Genomic DNA, 19,227 nt, shown 5'->3' with positions numbered 1-19,227 from the left:
CAAAGGTCAAAGAGCAATTTTGTAATTGGAAATAGCTCTTCCTTAAAATGCTTGGGTAATTTAACTTCAGTTAAAATAATTCAACCAATCTGGATCATTCAGTGCAAACAGAGGTTAATTGTTAAACTTAAGCCTTGCTAGTAACTTGGTAAAACTTAGACTATGCAGAAGGATACAATCAATGCTCTCGTCTGGGTAGGACCAGACGAGCATGGGTAGGACAGTGTGTTTTGAGAAACAACTCGGGCAGGTGGCCTTCCATCTTCGGCCTCCAGACCAGCAGTCCACCGCTGGTCGTCTATAGAAGGTAAAAGTTTGCTCAGAGTTTTGTAGTATAGGGATAGTCAATTCGTTGCCTGACTGGGAGTGCTCCAATTATTTAGATTTTGCTTAATTCTGAATAAATTAATTAGCTAGTAATTTGTCTTTTTATTAATTTCCATGTGTGTGTTATATTTATGTGAATTGGTCCTTGTCACGTGGTCCCCACGAGGCCGAGTTGAATTGGGCGCCGATTCTAACACCAAATCGAAATTCATCATTACCGTTGATTTTTAATTAATTCCACACTTAAGATCCAAAGTCATATGTTCCTAGTGGGGATCAAGCCCCAAGGTTGATTGGTTAGCATGATCGATCCAGACCTCGATCATTGCCCAGTGTAACTGGTCTGGTGGTGGCGGCGGAATGGCGACCCTTGGGTTTTGCTAGAAGCCTAGTCCACATCATACGGGTTGTAGAATCTCAAGCCGGTAAATCGTCTTGAAACCACGTGGCGTGGGGTCGGCTCAAGTGAAAGTTTTGGGGTCTCTTGGTAGAGAACAAAAGTAAGATACGGGTAGAGGGAGAGAAAAGGGGGTAAAGATCATTCAGAACCCCCCCCCCCCATGTTACAAGGGAGAAAGAGAGAGGGAGAGGGTGTTACGAACCAAAATTCCTCGCCCAAGCATGAAGCCGTGATGTCCACACCATGTGTGAGTCCCCTCCCAAAAATCCCACAGCATGGACAACGCCATCTAGAGATGCCGGGAGATGCCGGCAATAAGTGCTGGATTCCTGTCCTAATCGGCTCGTGACGTAGCCGCTGCTGACCTCTGGTGAGGTGGTGCTTAGACAGTGAACGCCATCTATGGAACGAAGAGATGGACGTTTGTGTCTAAGCTAGTAAGTGATGTTTCCTAGTGATCCCATGTAGTGTCCCCAGTACTGATGACGTGTCTGCTTTCAGAGTCATCCTAGGACGGCTGTGAGGTACGTTGAATCAGTCTACCCAAGGTAGCCAAGGTCTCTTCACTAGTCTGCTTTGTAGAAGCTGTAAGGCACCCCCGGACGACCTCTGCTGAGTGTGTGATTGCCTGCCTGAGGAGTGGCATTAACGGGATTCGCCGTATCCGGGGCTGGTTGGTGGAAGAGACAACCCACTGTGGTGCCAACCGAGGAGAGTGACCAGCGAGTCACACGAGGCTTAGGGCTAGGGCTCGCAACCCTAGTATTAGTCGTGGAGTGGCCTAACAGCGAGGCTGACTAGTACCTGCCAGCTACAGGCTGGACTGTGGTTGTAGGCCATCACGACGAGGCACCCAGTGGGATTGTAATTTGGCTGGCCTGTGGCCAGGGTAGATTCATCGTGGGTTCTGGGCCACGGAAGAGGAAACCAGGAAAGGCTACGCAGAGTGAGCGTCGCCAAGTGATCAGTGTCTTCAGAGGAAGACGAAGATGTATATACTGTGTAGTAATAATTCCCTTTTGTGATTTTAATTTACATACGGAGGTGGGAAAGGAATATATATATAAATTAGTATACTTGTGTATTTAATGTACCTCCCCCGTTGATTTTACTTGCATTACGGAGCTCACCCCTTGAAAGCCTCTACTAACTTGGGGCCGGATACCCAAAAAACTAATACCATCAGAAAAGAACCCGGTTGCGTCCCAGTAGGGCCGTAACATTATTGGCATCCCCAGCGGGATCCGGCCCCTTGTCAAGTATGTTTGACAGGGGTGGTGACGTAGTGCAATCCCCTGTGAATAATTCCCCTGTTTGTAATTATTAGGACGTTATACGTCCTGTTCAGTGTAGCGTGATCACGTGCAGTATTGGCGAGTGCGGTGCTCAGTGTGATTAAGTGCAATATTGGCGAAGTACAGTGCTCGGTGTGTTAAGTGCTCAAGTGAAGCGGTGTGTTAAGTGTTCATGCACCACTTAAGTGACAATGGCGGAGAAAGTGACTATTGAGGATCTGGACGATGTTCAGGACTTTCTGAACAACGAGGACTGTCTTGCCAGATTGAAATATCTGGGAAAGCAAGAACTTGTGCTAGTGAGTGCCTATCTGGAGATCAAAATATGTGAAAGTGATTCCCGTGTTGAGATCTTGTGAAAGGTTCACAAACATTTGAAGGCCGGGGAGAAGCAGGAAAGGGAGGCACAGAGTACAAAGGAAAGTGAAGTGGTAGTTGCCACTGAAAAGGAAGATAAAGGTAGTGACGGTGAAAGTGATGCAGGTGAACTGAATATAAGTTTTCTAACTGTCAGAATGCGTGCCTTAGAAATAAATAGTGAGATAGAGTGGAAGAAGTTAGAAATAGAACGGGAAATTAAAGAAAAGGAAATGGCAATGAAAGGAAAGGAAATAGAGAAAGAACGAGAAATAAAAGAAAAGGGAATGGAAATGAAACGTTTGGAATTACAAGAAAGGAAAGAAGAGCGAGAAAGAGAAGAAAGAAGAGAAAGAGAGAGAGAGAAGAACGAGAAAGGGAAGGAAAGGCAACACGAGTTAGAAGTGCTACGATTAGGTGGTCAGAGGAAAACAACGGAAACAAGTAGTTTCGATCCGGTAAGAAATATAAAGATGGTCCCAAAATTCAACGAAAAGGAAGTTTCGAAGTTCTTCGCTGCCTTCGAGAAGGTTGCTGCCTCTTTGGCTTGGCCAAAGGAGAATTGGGCCATCATGATACAGTCCGTCTTAACTGGGAAGGCCCAAATTGCCTACTCCACGTTGTCCCTTGATGACTCCAGTGATTACAACAAGGTGAAAAAGGTAGTGCTCATGGCTTACCAGTTGGTGCCTGAGGCTTATAGGCAGAAGTTCAGGAACCTGAAGAAGACCTCGGAGCACACGTTCACCGAGTTTGCGACCATCAAGGAACGGCTTTTTCAGGAGTGATGTGCTTCTCGGAAGGTGAAGACGAAAGAAGACCTCGAGCAGCTCATACTGTTAGAGGATTTCAAAGACTGCCTATTAGGGGATCTGAAGACATACTTAGAGGAACAACAGATGGAGACCTTAAGTGCAGCAGCCGCTATGGCTGAAGAATACGTCTTGACGCATAGGCCTTCTGTTAGGTATGTCCCAAAGACCTACTCAAGATATTCGGCCAAACATAAACCTGAGGATAAGACCTCGTAGTGCCGCCAAGTCAACTTCAGATAGTCCTAGGAGGTTTAGTCCAAATTAAGGACATAATGTGTTGGACCTGTGGAAAGAAAGGGCACATCGCTGCTAGGTGTCGTAGCAGAGCGGGTAACAATCCACGTAGGGAAGTTATGCTGGTATGTAGTATAGTACCACCGATGGCCACCCTAGAGAAGAGGAAAGAGTTGTTCGCCTCATATACTCCACAAGGGTATGTATCAAGTGACCACTTTGGTAAGCCCGCGGTAGTACTCAGAGACAGTGGAGCTGCCCAGTCTCTGATTTTGGAAAAGTCATTACCTGAAGGTGTATCAGCGAATGGGACACAGAAGGTAATCCTAGGTGGTTTTCCTTCCACATTGTATACGTTGCCCTTTTGATAAAGGTGCATTTAGAGTCCCAACACTTCAAAGGCGAGTGTAAGTTCGCTGTGGTGGACAGTCTTCCCATAGAAGGAATTGACGTTATTTTGGCCAATGACTTAGCCCTAGGTTTGTTACCTAACCATACCCTGGTCATGGAAGATCCAGTGTGTGAAGAGACAAGTCCAATTGCGGTAGTGCAAACAAGGTCTCAGGCTCAATTCCAGGTACCATCAGATTTAAATGCTTTGTTTGACTCTCCTCCTATCCCACAGGTTACGAGTAGCCATTCACCTGACCCGCCAGTCCCGATGCCAGTTCCTGAATGCTGGACTCGAGCCAGTCTGCTAGAAGTGCAGAGGAAGGACCCTCAAGTACAAAAGTTGGCTAATACCATAGAGTCTCCTACGAAAGGAGGTGATCTGTACATCTGGTCGAATGAAGTACTATGTCGCAGGTGTCCACCGAAATACCCCCAGTCAACTGAGGTTGGTAAGCGGATAGTCGTCCCAGCCGTGTTCCAATCTAAGCTGTTAGAAACGGCTCATGCCAATAGATTTGCTGGACATGGTGGGGTTTCGAAAACCTTTCATCAACTAGCTAAGTGTTTCTACTGGCCGCACATGAAGAAGGACGTACGTCGCTTCTACAAAACCTGCCACGCCTGCCGGATGGCAGGGAAAGCAAACCAGCCTGTACCTAAAGCTCCTTTATGCCCTATCCCATCCATGGGTGAGCCCTTCGAGCCCCTCATTCTGGATATAGTTGGCCCGCACCCCTTCTACCTCAGGGGTGCAGTATTTGCTCACTATATTAGATCGGGTTAGTAGGTACCCAGAAGCGATCCCTCTTAAGACCATCACAGCTAAGGTCTTGGTGAAACATCTACTCTGGTTCGTCTCGCGATATGGTCTCCCTAAGACCATTCAGACGGATCAGGGATCGAACTTTATGTCCCGTTTGTTTCGCCAACAGATCGCCGACTTGGGAATCCAGCAGACAACCTCCAGCGCCTACCACCCCGAGTCGCAAGGAGCTTTGGAGCATTTCCACCAGACGCTGCAGGGCATGCTTAGGAAGTTTTGCTATGACCGACAGAGTAAGTGGGTTGAAGACCTACCCTACCTCCTATTTGTGGTAAGATCAGTGCCTAATGAATCACTAGGAATCTCCCCATTCGAAATTATTTATGGTCACTTTGTGAGAAGTCCCTTAGAAGTGGCACGAGACCATTGGCTGGACGAGGAGACCGACGTAGACGTTGTGGACTGGCTATCTACAAATAAAGGCAGGTTGTTCTCTGCTTGAGAGATGGCAAAGAAAACCTTAGAGAACACTCAGAAGACCACCAAGAGCAGGTACGATAAGAGGACCAAACAAAGGGATTTCCTGGTAGGGGATCTAGTTTTCGTATGTACTCCTACAGTGACCAGAAGTTTGAGTGCTAAATTTGTAGGTCCTTACCAGGTGTTAAGAAAGGTTACTAGTCACAATTACCTTCTTAACACTCCAGACCGCAAAAAGAAGGAAACTTTAGTTCATGTTAACATGATTAAAAAATATGAGGGCCAAGATACACTCCCAATAACCATGGTGACAACTAAAGATGACATTGAGGAGGATGAGAATGTACTAATTCCGATATTCTGTGTAATTTGCAGGCAAAATTGACGCATGTGAACGGAGGAGATCAACCATCAATGCTGAAAATGATCCGGAGATACAAGACAATCTTCAGAGATGTTCCAGGACTAACATCTGTCCTACAGCATGACGTTGTACTGGAGGAAGGAATCCAGCCTATAAAGCAACACCCCTACCGACTCAATCCCCTAAAGAAAAAGGTGGTGGAAGATGAGGTGGAGTACATGTTGAAACACCATCTGATAGCCCCAAGCACAAGCCCATGGTCATCCCCGATACTACTAGTGCCCAAACCTGGTAAGATATACCGTTTCTGTATTGATTATCGCCAGGTGAATAAGGTCACAGTAGCTGATACCTATCTTCTCCCCAGAGTAGAGGAATGTCTCGATGCCATAGGCAAAGCTAGCTACCTGACGAAATTTGACCTATTTAAGGGCTATTGGCAAGTTCCCCTCACGGAGAGGGCCAAACCCATCTCTGCGTTCGTGACTCCCGACGGCCTGTTTGAGAGATGTCAGGTGATGCCGTTTGGGATGAAAAACGCAGCATCCACCTTCCAGAAGCTGATGGGTATTGTGCTGCGTGACGTAGAAAACACCTTGGTCTACATCGATGATGTATTAATATATGATGTTAATTGGCAGGACCATCTACGTCACATAGAGAACTTCTTCGAGGCCATGCTCCAGTCAGGGTTGGTAGTCAACCTGCACAAATCTGAGTTTGCCAAAACCTCTGTCATCTTTTTAGGTCATAAGGTAGGAGGAGGATGGATTGCGCCAAAGGCCAGCAAGATAGAGGCAATAGTCCAGTACCCTACACCAGCCACCAGGAAGGACATCTTGCGTTTCCTTGGTATGGCTGGTTTCTACCATAAGATTGTCCGTAACTTTTCATCCATAGTCCCCCCTTCCTGACAAATCGTTTGAGGAAGGGTGTGAAGCTGTCATGGGATGAACATTGCCAGGAAGCCTTTGAGAGCCTCAAGGCGATTCTAATCTCTTCTCCAATCCTCAGGTCCCCGAGTTTTGAGGATAGATTTATCCTAACAATCGACGCTTCCGACTATGGCCTGGGGTCCATATTATCTCAGAAGGATGAAAAAGGGGTGGAACATCCTGTAGCCTACCATTCTAAGAAGTTTACCCCCAGTCAGCTCAACTATTGCGTCATAGAGAAAGAGACGTTTGCTTTAATCAGTTCAGTCCAACACTTTGAAGTGTATCTAACTAGTAATAGTCATCCTATCCTAGTACGAACTGACCACAACCCTCTAAAGTTTCTCGCCCAGTTTAAACAGAAGAATCTTCGACTCACCAGATGGAGTCTATATCTGCAACTATATCCCCTCCAGATTGAGCACATCAAAGGAGTGATAACGTTGTAGCTGATGCATTGTCACGCATCTGAACAACTGATTAATTTGGTTTGTTTCCTTTATTGTTTTTAGAAACCCAAACCAAATTCTTTTGGTGGGAAAGGCTACCCAGAGTGAGTGTCGCCAAGTGATCAGTGCCTTCAGAGGAAAACGAAGATGTATATACTGTGTAGTAATAATTCCCTTTTGTGACTTTAATTTACATATGGTCGTGGGAAAGGAATATATATATATATATATATATATATATATATATATAAATTAGTATACTTGTGTATTTAATGTACCTCCTCCGTTGATTTTACTTGCGTTACGGAGCTCACCCCTTGAAAGCCTCTACTAACTTGGGGCCGGATACCCCAAAAAACTAATACCATCAGAAAAGAACCCGGTTGCGTCCCAGTAGGGCCGTAACAGAGGGAGAGGGAGGGAGGGAGAGAGAGAGAGAGAGAGAGAGAGAGAGAGAGAGAGAGAGAGAGAGAGAGAGAGAGAGAGAGAGAGAGAGAGAGAGAGAGAGAGAGAGAGAGAGAGAGAGAGAGAGAGAGAGAGAGAGAGAGAGAGAGAGAGAGAGAGAGAGAGAGAGAGAGACCTGGACAATGCTGGGAACCCCTTTCCAATACTATCCTATAAAAAAGAATGTCTGTCTGTTTCTCTTGCTTGCCTTTCAAAATTTATCTCCAGACTTTGCAGGGGGGTAAGGGACAGACATAGGCTGGTCGGGGAACCTTGCCTTATTATGATTTCGGGGTTCAGTGTCCCTGCGGCCCGGACCCCGACCAGGCCTCCTCAGGCTTAAATTAAATTCGTTAAGAAATATTAGCATTTCTAAACACCCCCTTGGTCATAGGTATTGAGACTTGCGAGGAGACAAGTGTGAAATATTGCGTGTGACTAATGTGAAGTTGTTACTGAAAAAAAACATGGAAATAGGAAGATTAGAGAAAGAAAAGCAAAGCCTCTGAATCTGATATATTTCTTCAGTGGATCTTTTGAGGGGAAGCAGGTAGGTAGGTCGATGAGATAGCTCGAGGGAGAGATAGCTAGATATTGATAGAAATAGAGATAAAGATAATTACAGGTTGGTAGAAATAATGATAATTACAGGTAGGTAGTGATAAAGGTAAGTACAGATAGGTAGAGATAAAGATAGGTAAAGATCTTAAGAGATAGAGATTAGGTAGAGACGGAGATAGATCTAGAGATAGAAAGGGGAGACAAACATAGAGATCCAGGCATCCTCGGGTACTACCATAGTATATATAACAAAAATAAAAATAAATTGGAGAAGAAAAACGAGTGTTATCTGGACTTTCATCCCTGGGAGACTAGATAGCGCACAAGTACTGCACAAGCAGAGGAAGGTCAGGATAGCAGTGCAGATACTTCACAAGCAGAGGAAGGTAAGGGATCAGAGGATACTGTACAACAAGCCAGGGGGCCAGATTCACGAAGCAGTTACGCAAACACTTACGAACCTGTACATCTTTTTACAATCTTTGGCGGCCTTGTTTACAATTATTAAACATTTAATGAGCTCCGAAGCACCAGGCGGCTGTTTATAACAATAACGACAGTTGATTGGGAAGTTTTCATGCTTGTAAACTGTTTAATAAATGTAACCAAAGCCGTCAAAGATTGAGGAAAGATGTACACGTTCGTAAGTACTTGCGTAACTGCTTCGTGAATCTGGCCCCAGGTTTTTGAGGCAAGAAGGACTCGAACAACAAACACCTCATGCACAAGTAAAAATGATCACGGGAAAACAGGAACCAATATTTCGAAGGGGAAACCAAGGCATTCTTGCAGAGATGAGTACTGAGTAGCATTAAGGTTATGTTCGCCAATGAAGATGCAATTACAAATAAAGGTGTAGGGTTGGAGGTATAGAAGGCTGAATAACACCCACACATTATATAGCAATAACTGAAACGAAACTAAAGAGTGTTATAAAAATATTGCAATCTTCTCACAAGGATATCAAGTAATAAAATAAGACGGTGGTGTAGGTGGGGTAACCAACCACTACAATCTCCGAGGTGATTGTAGCCAGGGTAATGCTATAGTCACACTGGAGCTGTGAGGAAGTATAAGTATTAGAAGGAACAAGTAAGCAAGAGCACACACTAGCAATAGCAACAGTTGGTGACAAGAAGGTAGTAGTAGTAGTTGAAGCGAGGAGTTACAACCCATCGCTAAAAAATACAAGGCCTATAGAAAAATATGACAGATGCAATGAAACTTGCCTAAAGGTAATGTAAAAAGCACCAATGGTGGCAAGGGGGATCCAGGGCTAAGAATCTTATAGTTGCGAAGTTCAAATACAGAGAAATAGACTGAATAAAAAAGGACCCCCCCCCCCCTCCACAAGGGGCATGAAAATGGAGAACAAAACTGGTAGATACGGGACAACACTTCCTGAAGCAACATATTACAGAAGCAACGAGTCAGGGATCTACCAGCAACACTAGACATGGTATTACCCAAACTGTCCCAGATATTAAGATAATAGTGTACGAGATGCCCTCTACTGCCAGTGACGACTGCACTATCATGCTAGAGAACATAATGAAACTAAAGGAATATGATTAACCAAGGAACACATTGACGAAGAAGATATATTAGAGACGTTGGGATTTACGTGAAAGTGAGGGACTATCTTAGTGAAGTCCAGTGGGGAAGGGAAATCAACAATAGGATTATGGAATTAATTTATCAGAAATGTTCATATGTAATGGAGAAGTTCATCCCATTCAATAGGGAGATGGACGAGAAAAGAGAAGTATACTCCTGGTTCAATAGGGAATGTAGAGAAGCAAAGGAAAGGACCAGGAAAGTACAGAAACTGAGAAGCAATTTAAAAACGACAATACAGCAAAGGTTAAGGCCCATCTAAAGCTGTTCTATAGCCAGATAAAGAGGAAATCATAAGGAATTGACATGTGATGAGGTTGGAGAGACATGGTAGAATGCTCACGGAAAATGACAAGGAGGTCTGTGAAACACTCAACAATAGATTTTAGGAGTCTTTAAGAACGAGCAAGTGTGGCGACCAGGCTAACGAGATGAAATACTAAGGTATCACTGGACGAAAAATGAGTCAACGTTGAGAACATTAGTAAACACCAGGATGAATTAGACACAACAACATCAATAGAACCAGGCCAATTATCACCATGGCGGTTGCAAGAGGCTGCAGAAGTACAATGTCACTCGTTGACTACAATTTTCAATAAAACATTTGAGACTGGAAAACTTCCAGAATTCTAGACAAAAGGCAAACATAGTTTTTGTATTCAAATGTGTGAAGACAGAAGAACCTAAATTACTCTCCAATGTCGCTGACAATATTCTGTGTAAAGTGCTGGAAAAAAGTAATCAGGTTGAGAATAAGTAAACATGTGCAGAGGATAAACGTTGTAGCGAAGATGCAACATGGATTGAAACAGAGAAAAGACGTGCCTAACAAACTTGATAGAGTTCTATGAAAAGGTTATTAAAATAAATAATGAAAAGAAAGGCTGGGAAGGGAATATTTGTCGAGATGGTTAAAAATCTTTAAGTGCAGTTGCTAATGAAAGGCTGGCATACAAGATGAAGAAGGAAGCTGTGATAAATGAAGAAACAGCTCTGGATAAAGTACTACCTGAATGACAGAAAACAGAGTCAGAGACGAGGGTTCGAGTTGGAAGGAGGTAACAAGTGGAATTCCCCCAAGGATCCTCGGACCTCCCTGCTGTTAACAATTGTTGTGAATGACCAACCTGATGGAGTAAGTTTGACATGTCAATGTTCCCAAAAGGCTGACGCAAATAAAGAAAGTAAACACCGAAGGTGACTGTAGAAATTTGCAGGATGACATTGACAAACCCCAGAAATGGCAAACATGTGGTTGCTAGAATTCAATATTAATAAATGTAACTTAATGGAGATGGCAAAATGAGAAAGGAGTCTAGAAGGTATCTACACCATAAATGAAAAAACCTACATGAGTGGGAAAGAAAAAAGGAGTTTGGAGAAGATATAATTCAAACACTGTCTCGACCAGAGGCACACATTATCAGGGTAACAAATTATGGGATGCTGCTAAACATTATAATGATATTAAGAAACATTAATCAAGGCTGGTTATTAAACCAACGCTGGAATAAGCAGCACCAGCCTGGAGTCTGCACCTCGTGAAACAAAACCAGAATTTACAAAGTACAAAGTTTTGCAACAGGATTAGTACCTGAGCTAAGAGAGATAAGCTCTTTAATTATTTTTAATTCACTGTGTTGGGGGACAGGAAGCCAGAGTGTATTCATTCAGAGGTTCCCCCCCCAGGGTAGAATTATTGACCCCGCGCAGGATGCAACCCCACAACAAGCTGACTAACTCTTGATTACTTACTTGCTGCTAAGTAAACAGACAATTAGGTGAAAGGAAACGTGCCCAACCATTTGTGTATCGCCCTGGATTCGAACCCGGAATTCTTGATTGTGCGTCGAGAACGAACCCGAGTGTACTACCGGGAACCTCTCTATGAAGACAGGTTCAGGAAATTAGATTTCAAATCCCCGGATGAGAGAAGAGAGAGGGTGGTTATGATCGTAACATACAAAATACGGAGAAAAATTGATAACGTGGACAAGGACAGCCTTTTTAAAGGGAGAAGAAGCAGGACAAGAAGATATAGGTAGAAGTTTAAAACGCAAATGAGTCGAAGAGACGTACGAAAAATCTGGTACCCTATACAGATGGTCAACAAGTGGAATGATTTGGAAGAGGAAGTTGTAGAAACCCCTTCCCTCCAGCCACAACTTTAACGTTAGATTCCATTTAGAATTCGAAAATCAGAATAGATAAATTATAGATCAACAGGTACAACAATGTTAATTAAAGGGGATGAAGAACTAGACCTCACTTCCCCGTAGTCAGTGATAGGTAAGTACTGATAGGTAAATACACCTTATAGCACTCACACAAGCCACAATGAGCAAAGAAGTCCAAGATAACCTTTATGTAAACTTTACTTCACATAAACTAAGCGAATACTCCATAACAACACAGAACCACACACTGCCAGAGTAGTTAGTAAATAATGCACTGTAACACCATAAGACTGTTTAGTTGGATTTAGTTAATACATGCATAGTACATGAGCCAGTCAGACAGGATTTTGAGAGGCGTCAGGGTGTCTGAGCCATACTCACACCTCTAGAGTGTTAATGACGACAAACTGACCAGTGGTCAGGTCGTGTGACTTTACCTTGCTTCTGCTAAACTAATAATTGCAGCCAGGTAGCCGGGTGTGTATTTCAAACAAGCCGCCCGTTAAGGCGTGGCTTGGTAGATGGTCTGGGGCTATCTATTTAGTTGGTGGAGTTAGCTCCCAGATTCCCAATAAATACCCAGGGAACTGTATATTCGAGAGCCTAGCACAGCATCAACAGAAAACAGAACAGACTGGGGGTGGACAACTGAACATCAGCCAGTCTAGGCTGTCAGGCTGGGTGGGGACTCTGCCTCCACCCCATCTCTACCCAGATTAGGCTCAGACTCTTGATGAGTTGAACCTTAGGGTGACTTATTTCGTGTTTCCCAAACTTTAAGGTGTTGTGTGATTAGCAGGGGCAGAGAGTCATAGTGCCCTCAAGGTCTTGTGTGGTGACTCACATTGGTTATTAATCTGGACAGTGTCAACATTAAGGAAAATTGCTTGAATTATGAATCTTATCATGTTAAATATACTTGATTAACTTACTTTTTAATCTGACTTTAATTGTGTTCCCTAGATCTTGGATTTTCTGATATATTGCAAATTAAGCGTAGAACACTCATGAGTTTATTGCCTTAAGGAATCTTGCATGGAACAAGATACATGATTCCAGTTTATACATGCTAAAGTAACATTGATAACAGCTTAAAGTACAGACGAGTTCCATTCCTTGTCTTGTATGTAATGAACTAGAATGGATGGTAGCAGCCCTTTCTACCTCTACGTCTATCTTTTCTACTTCACTTTCTACTATCTACCCTTATGCTTCTACCTTCTACTTTCAACTCTTCTCTAATTTCTACTTCCCCCAATGATCCCAATATCTTCCTCCCTCTAACTTTCCCTTTTACCTGACCACTCCTGCCTTACTCCCCCCTCTTATCACTCTTCCTGACCAACCCCGCTACTCCCTTACTACTTCCTCACTCCTCCCTCACCCTTTCTCTACCTCCTTCACCCTATACCTGATTGTTGTTTTTTTTATTGTTGCCGCCGAAGGCGGCTAGTTTATTGTGCATCCCATACTCATCCTGTGAGCGGTAGCGCAAAAGCATTACAAAGGGCAGAAAAGGTCTTTATCAGACCTCATCTTAGATTATTACATAAACAATTTCATCTATCCTTCACACCTTATAGTTACAATGTCAGTTACAATAGTTACAAGTTTCAGAGAAAGTGCTATTTCAAGAGCTATATATTTACATTAAGTCATCATACATTAATGGTAGGTCTTATCGCTAATACATAATAGTTTGACCAATGGGGATATTACAGAGTCGTAGGGGTGCTTCTGTTTATTATTAGTCCTCACAATACACTACTTGTTTCTGAATCCTATATGTCGTTCATCTACTGGAAGCGAAATATGGATACAGTGCAAGGATTTCAGGTAATTTATCCATGGTAATAAGATAGGTTGCCATATCATACAGAGTGAGCTTAGATTTATCTCTAAATGGCTCAATTTCACTACAATCCAAGATATAGTGTTGGAGTGTGTGGCCCGGTCTTTGTCCACACACTTTACACTTTACTTCATCTAGATCCCTATACAAGCCGAACTGCCAGAGATACTTGTAGCCAAGTCTTATACGAGCTGTGACAACATCTGTAAGTCTACTGACTTTGTTACTTGCCCCATACACATGTTTTACTTGACACATTTCATAGTGATGAACTATGGACCTGCTAGTTTGCACAGTTCTACTTTCTTCAAATTCATCCAGGAGTTCTCGTCTAATGACACTTTTAAGGGACCTATTTGATAACTCAAGATTCAGTTCGATACTGTCTTTATTTACTGCAGCCTTAGCAAGGGCGTCAACTTTGTCATGTTCCTGCATGCCAATGATACCCTCACCAATTAAATCATTATTCTTTTCTTAGCATTTTCATTACACCCCTGTTCACCCTAGGAAGTGATGTGGTGGATGCTGACTCCATACATAGTTTCAAATATAGATATGGCATCTGGAGGTTATCTGGAGATGATTTCGGGGCTTTTAGTGTCCCCGCGGCCCGGTCCTCGACCAGGCCTCCACCCCCAGGAAGCAGCCTGTGACAACTGACTAACACCCAGGTACCTATTTTACTGCTAGGTAACAGGGGCATAGGGTGAAAGAAACTCTGCCCATTGTTTCTCGCCAGCGCCTGGGATCGAAGCCAGAACCACAGGATCACAAGTCCAGCGTACTGTCCGCTCGGCCGACCGGCTCCCTTCCGGCATAGATGGAGAAGCTCAGGAATATGTACACCAATATATTGGCAGTTGAGAGGCGGGACCAAAGAGCCAGAGCTCAACCCCTGCAAGCATAACTAGGTGAGTACATGACAGTGTAGTCAACAATGAGTCAGGACAATGCAACTCACCTTTCCTAAAGAAGCCGTCTTTCTTCTTCTGAGCGCTCAAATAAATTTCAGGATTTTTAATGCTCCTATTTTTCATTGATGAGAAAGATGTGTGCTCGATCACCTAGAAAAAACAATGAATAAATTACTAAAAATAATCTTTACTTCTACAATAAAACTCAAATAATTTAACTATCATCATTATATCATGTTTAGACTGATATAATTATTGTTAAGATAAAGTGTTCCAAGACACCCTGAGAGCTAATCCTGCCTCATTGGTGCAATATATATCATTCGTTATTATTAGTTAATAATAATGAATAATAATTAATAATGAATTAATACATTAGTACACCTGACTACCACTCTCCATCATTGGACCTCACCAACTTTCTCATTACCTGAACTTGACTAAGACTCAGGTAATGTCAACCTGAGTTGACCTTAGTACTTGATCACGAACTAACTTGACCCAGTCCCAGAACGTGGCTAGTAATCTCCATCCCATGAAGTACCTCAACGTGACTAGTAATCTCCACCCCATGAACTAACTCAACGTGGCTAGTAATCTCCACCCCATGAACAAACTCAACGTGACTAGTAATCTCCACCCCATGAGGTAACTCAACGTGGCTAGTAATCTCCACCCCCATGAAGTAACTCAACGTGACTAGTAATCGCCACCCCATGAACTAACTCAACGTGGCTAGTAATCTCCACCCCATGAACAAACTCAACGTGGCTAGTAATCTCCACCCCATGAAGTAACTCAACGTGGCTAGTAATCTCCACCCCATGAAGTAACTCAGCGTGACTAGTAATCTCCACCCCATGAAGTAACTCAACGTGGCTAGTAATCTCCACCCCATGAACTAACTCAACGTGACTAGTAATCTCCACCCCATGAAGTAACTCAACGTGGCTAGTAATCTCCACCCCATGAAGTAACTCAACGTGACTAGTAATTTCCACCCCATGAACAAACTCAACGTGGCTAGTAATCTCCATCCCATGAAGTAACTCAACGTGACTAGTAATCTCCACCCCATGAAGTAACTCAACGTGACTAGTAATCTCCACCCTGTGAACTAACTCAACGTGGCTAGTAATCTCCATCCCATGAAGTAACTCAACGTGACTAGTAATCTCCACCCCCATGAACTAACTCAACGTGGCTAGTAATTGTTGGATATTTCCAACACCGAATACAGCATTGTTGTATTCTCATTACTTATTACTAACCATACTAAATATTGTAGTAAGTAAAGTTAACAACTCGTAGAATTCTCATGTACTAATATTTCATCTGTGCAGTAGGCTAGAATTCTCACGTCACCTGACGCCAGTATTGCGTCAGATTTCATTACAGTAAACACATTATATCCAATTTGTGTGAGAATTAAATACGATTCTCCATAATTAAAGCATTCTGTATGACAACTGATTGCAGACGAATTGTTCTCTAACTAAAAGCCGAATAGAGCGTTAGAATCATAGCGTCTACCTCGCGATAGAGTTAACGTCATCAATGAATGCCATGGGGAGACATTAATTCCTCTCCCTTATATATTTACTATTCTTAAATTAGTAAATATTAATAATTTGTTCCTCTAAATAATAAACCCGTCCAGTCTTTAAAGTTTTAAGCGCGAATGCGAGAAATATGAATGTTCGAGACAATAATTTGTGTTATGAACGTCGACTCGGCGTGGGTTGGAGGGACGCCATCCTCCTCAGTACGCGGACACGTGCAGAGCCGAAAGGAGGCAAAGCTGCGCTTACCGTACTCATAAAAGACGCCATTGTCCAGCAAATAGGACAGGTGTGATCCATCCTCAGATGAAAGCCGCCACTGTGAGGCGTGAATGACCTTGCAGATAATATCTTCAACTAGTGCTGGTGTTAAATAAGGGACCCCTTGATTTTTTTCCTGACGACACGTGATCAGCCAACTTGAAGCGCATCACTATCCAGGATAGGTTCACCGGAGCCTGGGATGCGAAAATACGAAAATAAATAATCTTAATACTTATACAGTGCCCACAGCTAAGTACTCCTTTATTTGATGCATCATTTACAGGTCTGATAATAGCAGGGTGATTGTTCGTTATGAAGCGGGATAACACCTAATAACAGGTGATTAGCATTTCATCTGTAAATCTTAACATTTTTGAATATAAATTGAGTAGTTAAATCAATTGCTACTGGTAGTTATTTATCTTGCAGCCCGAGAGAAGAATTCCTCATGCTGCCTTCTCCATGTTGAACCGTACCATTCGTCAGTGTACCGGATCTGGAGATTAAGAGGACTTCTATGGTTATCTAAAGGAATCTGCTTCAAGCTAAGATTTATTTCCTTTTTATCCATTCCTTTGCAATTTGATTTATTCAGAATGTTTTGATATTAATGTGTGATTTACTGTAACTCATTATTATGCTCATATTCATATTCTTCTTTATGTGAATGATATTGTATTCAGTATTATTTTATAGGATTAGATTATTATTAATTGAATTAGTGAACGAACCACACTGATTCCTGGACGTACTTAAACCCAGTAATAACCCCCCAACGTAGGTGTTTGAGGCTTTGTTTCTTTTAATAATACAGCCCATTAATTAATCTTATGATCATGATTTCTAGTTATATCCATAGTTACTGGTTTCATCTAGGAATTATTTAATGATCAGAAATTCTCAGTTTCCCTCTTTACTTTAAAAGCGGGTGGTCCTTCGTAATTTAATTTACTACTTTAATTATTAATTAATCAGAATCAAGCCCAAATATCCCACAGTAATCTCCATCCCATGAAGTAACTCAACGTGACTAGTAATCTCCACCCCATGAACTAACTCAACGTGGCTAGTAATCTCCACCCCATGAACTAACTCAACGTGGCTAGTAATCTCCACCCCATGAACAAACTCAACGTGGCTAGTAATCTCCACCCCATAAAGTAACTCAACGTGGCTAGTAATCTCCACCCCCATGAAGTAACTCAACGTGACTAGTAATCTCCACCCCATGAAGTAACTCAACGTGGCTAGTAATCTCCACCCCATGAAGTAACTCAACGTGACTAGTAATTTCCACCCCATGAAGTAACTCAACGTGGCTAGTAATCTCCATCCCATGAACAAACTCAACGTGGCTAGTAATCTCCACCCCATGAAGTAACTCAACGTGGCTAGTAATCTCCACCCCATGAAGTAACTCAGCGTGACTAGTAATCTCCACCCCATGAACTAATTAAAACTACCAATCCCTGAACATCCATAGATCTGATTGGATTCTTCATCCATAGACTCTCCATCATTGTACCTAAGACTCCTTTTCAGGACCTCACTAAAACTCACTATCTCTGAATTTGACAAAGACTTACCATCGTTGGACCTGAACTGAGACTCTCCATTAATTGACCTAACAAATACTCTACAAGCTGGACCTGAATAAGAATCTCCATCCCTCCTCTCTACTGTTAAAGTTTCTTACAGTGGAGTTCAGGACATTTAGATCCCTATGCTGTTAAACGTTCGCAAATGTACAGTATTTTTACACTATGGTTGAGAGAGAACAGCTGTGTCCACCCCGTGTCTTCCAGGCGGCTCAGGTGACACCTGTCACTATATACCAGTACCTGGTGGTTTAGGTATAATTGGACAAATGTATTTCTTTCTCAGAGTCTAATAGAATGTAATGTTTGTGAGAGACAAGTTCCCTGTAAACGAAGGTTGCATCATGCCACTTCCTGGCATGATGCTTCAACATAACACTTCATCAACATTTTACTCTCCTAACACTCATATTCTCAAGCTACAACTTCTCATCCCAGTGTCACTAACTACCTCACATCTATGAGGAAATATAGAGGCCTGAAACTGCCCAAAGCACACTGTGCTAAACACTAATAAAATCGAGAGTCATATAAAATAACATGTAATAACATAAAACATTTTCCTGTACCATAATAACAACTCTGCTTAGTAACCAAACAAAGTTCAGTAGACTTACATTATCAAGTTGTTGCTGGGTGAGGCGGGTACCCAAGAACTCATTCAGAGTTCTTAGTTCTTTCATTACGTCAGTTTTCAGGTCTTCATAAAAGAGAAAATGCATGTTGGGATGGTCCTTGTTCTTCCACGCCATCTTCACGTGGGGCCAGAATGGGTTGTACAATACTGTCGGCATATGGCAACTTTATAATACTCAGTTATGATTAATATATAGTCAAAATCTCATGCTATTACAATAAGGCTAATAATATTACCTCATGAAGTATGGAAAATAAAGTCTATTTTTATTTACAAAATGTGAAAAAGTTCAAAATAATTATTTTTCATCGACTGCTCTTCATTCTGAGAGATTTTGTTTATCATTTGAACAATATAGGAAGGAACAATATTATCTATGTTTTATGTTCCACGACACAATATTATCTATGCTTCAAGTTCCACGACACAATATTATCTATGCTTCAAGTTCCACGACACAATATTATCTATGCTTCAAGTTCCACGACACAATATTATCTATGCTTCAAGTTCCACGACACAAACTGCTACGGAGTGTTTGGTACATTTTTAGTTGACACCATTAATCTTTCTCTCTGTCTCTTCCTTCACTTTGTCCAAGTCATCTTGGAGCCCCATGCTGTTATCCTCTGCCATAATCCTCCTCATTATTTTTCACATCATCAGTAAATATTGAAAGTTTATTCCTTCTCGAAGAGTTTATTCCTTCTCGAAGAGTTTATTCCTTCTGAAAGATCGTTTACATTTATGATATACAGGATAGGTCCAAGGACTGAACCCTGT

The 19,227-nt window shown here is 42.4% G+C and overlaps 1 protein-coding gene across 1 annotated transcript in view; it reads right to left on the bottom strand.

Annotated features, from left to right (window-relative positions):
- LOC138361512 (sulfotransferase 1E1-like) overlaps positions 1–18,585 on the bottom strand; it is a 31,300-nt gene extending 12,715 nt beyond the window's left edge. The window contains exons 1-2 of the mRNA XM_069320810.1: positions 18,425–18,585; positions 14,431–14,533 (exon numbers count right to left, since the gene is read on the bottom strand). Of these exons, the coding sequence (XP_069176911.1) occupies positions 14,431–14,533; positions 18,425–18,559 (238 nt within the window). The 5' untranslated portion in view covers positions 18,560–18,585. The remainder of the gene's footprint in view (positions 1–14,430; positions 14,534–18,424) is intronic.
- Between the last annotated feature and the right edge of the window lie 642 nt (positions 18,586–19,227).

Source organism: Procambarus clarkii, unplaced genomic scaffold (genome assembly GCF_040958095.1).
Source record: "Procambarus clarkii isolate CNS0578487 unplaced genomic scaffold, FALCON_Pclarkii_2.0 HiC_scaffold_436, whole genome shotgun sequence".
NCBI classification, from domain to species: Eukaryota; Metazoa; Arthropoda; class Malacostraca; order Decapoda; family Cambaridae; genus Procambarus; species Procambarus clarkii.
The sequence above is the reverse complement of the archived record's forward strand: the minus strand, read 5'-3'. Positions and strand labels throughout refer to the sequence as shown.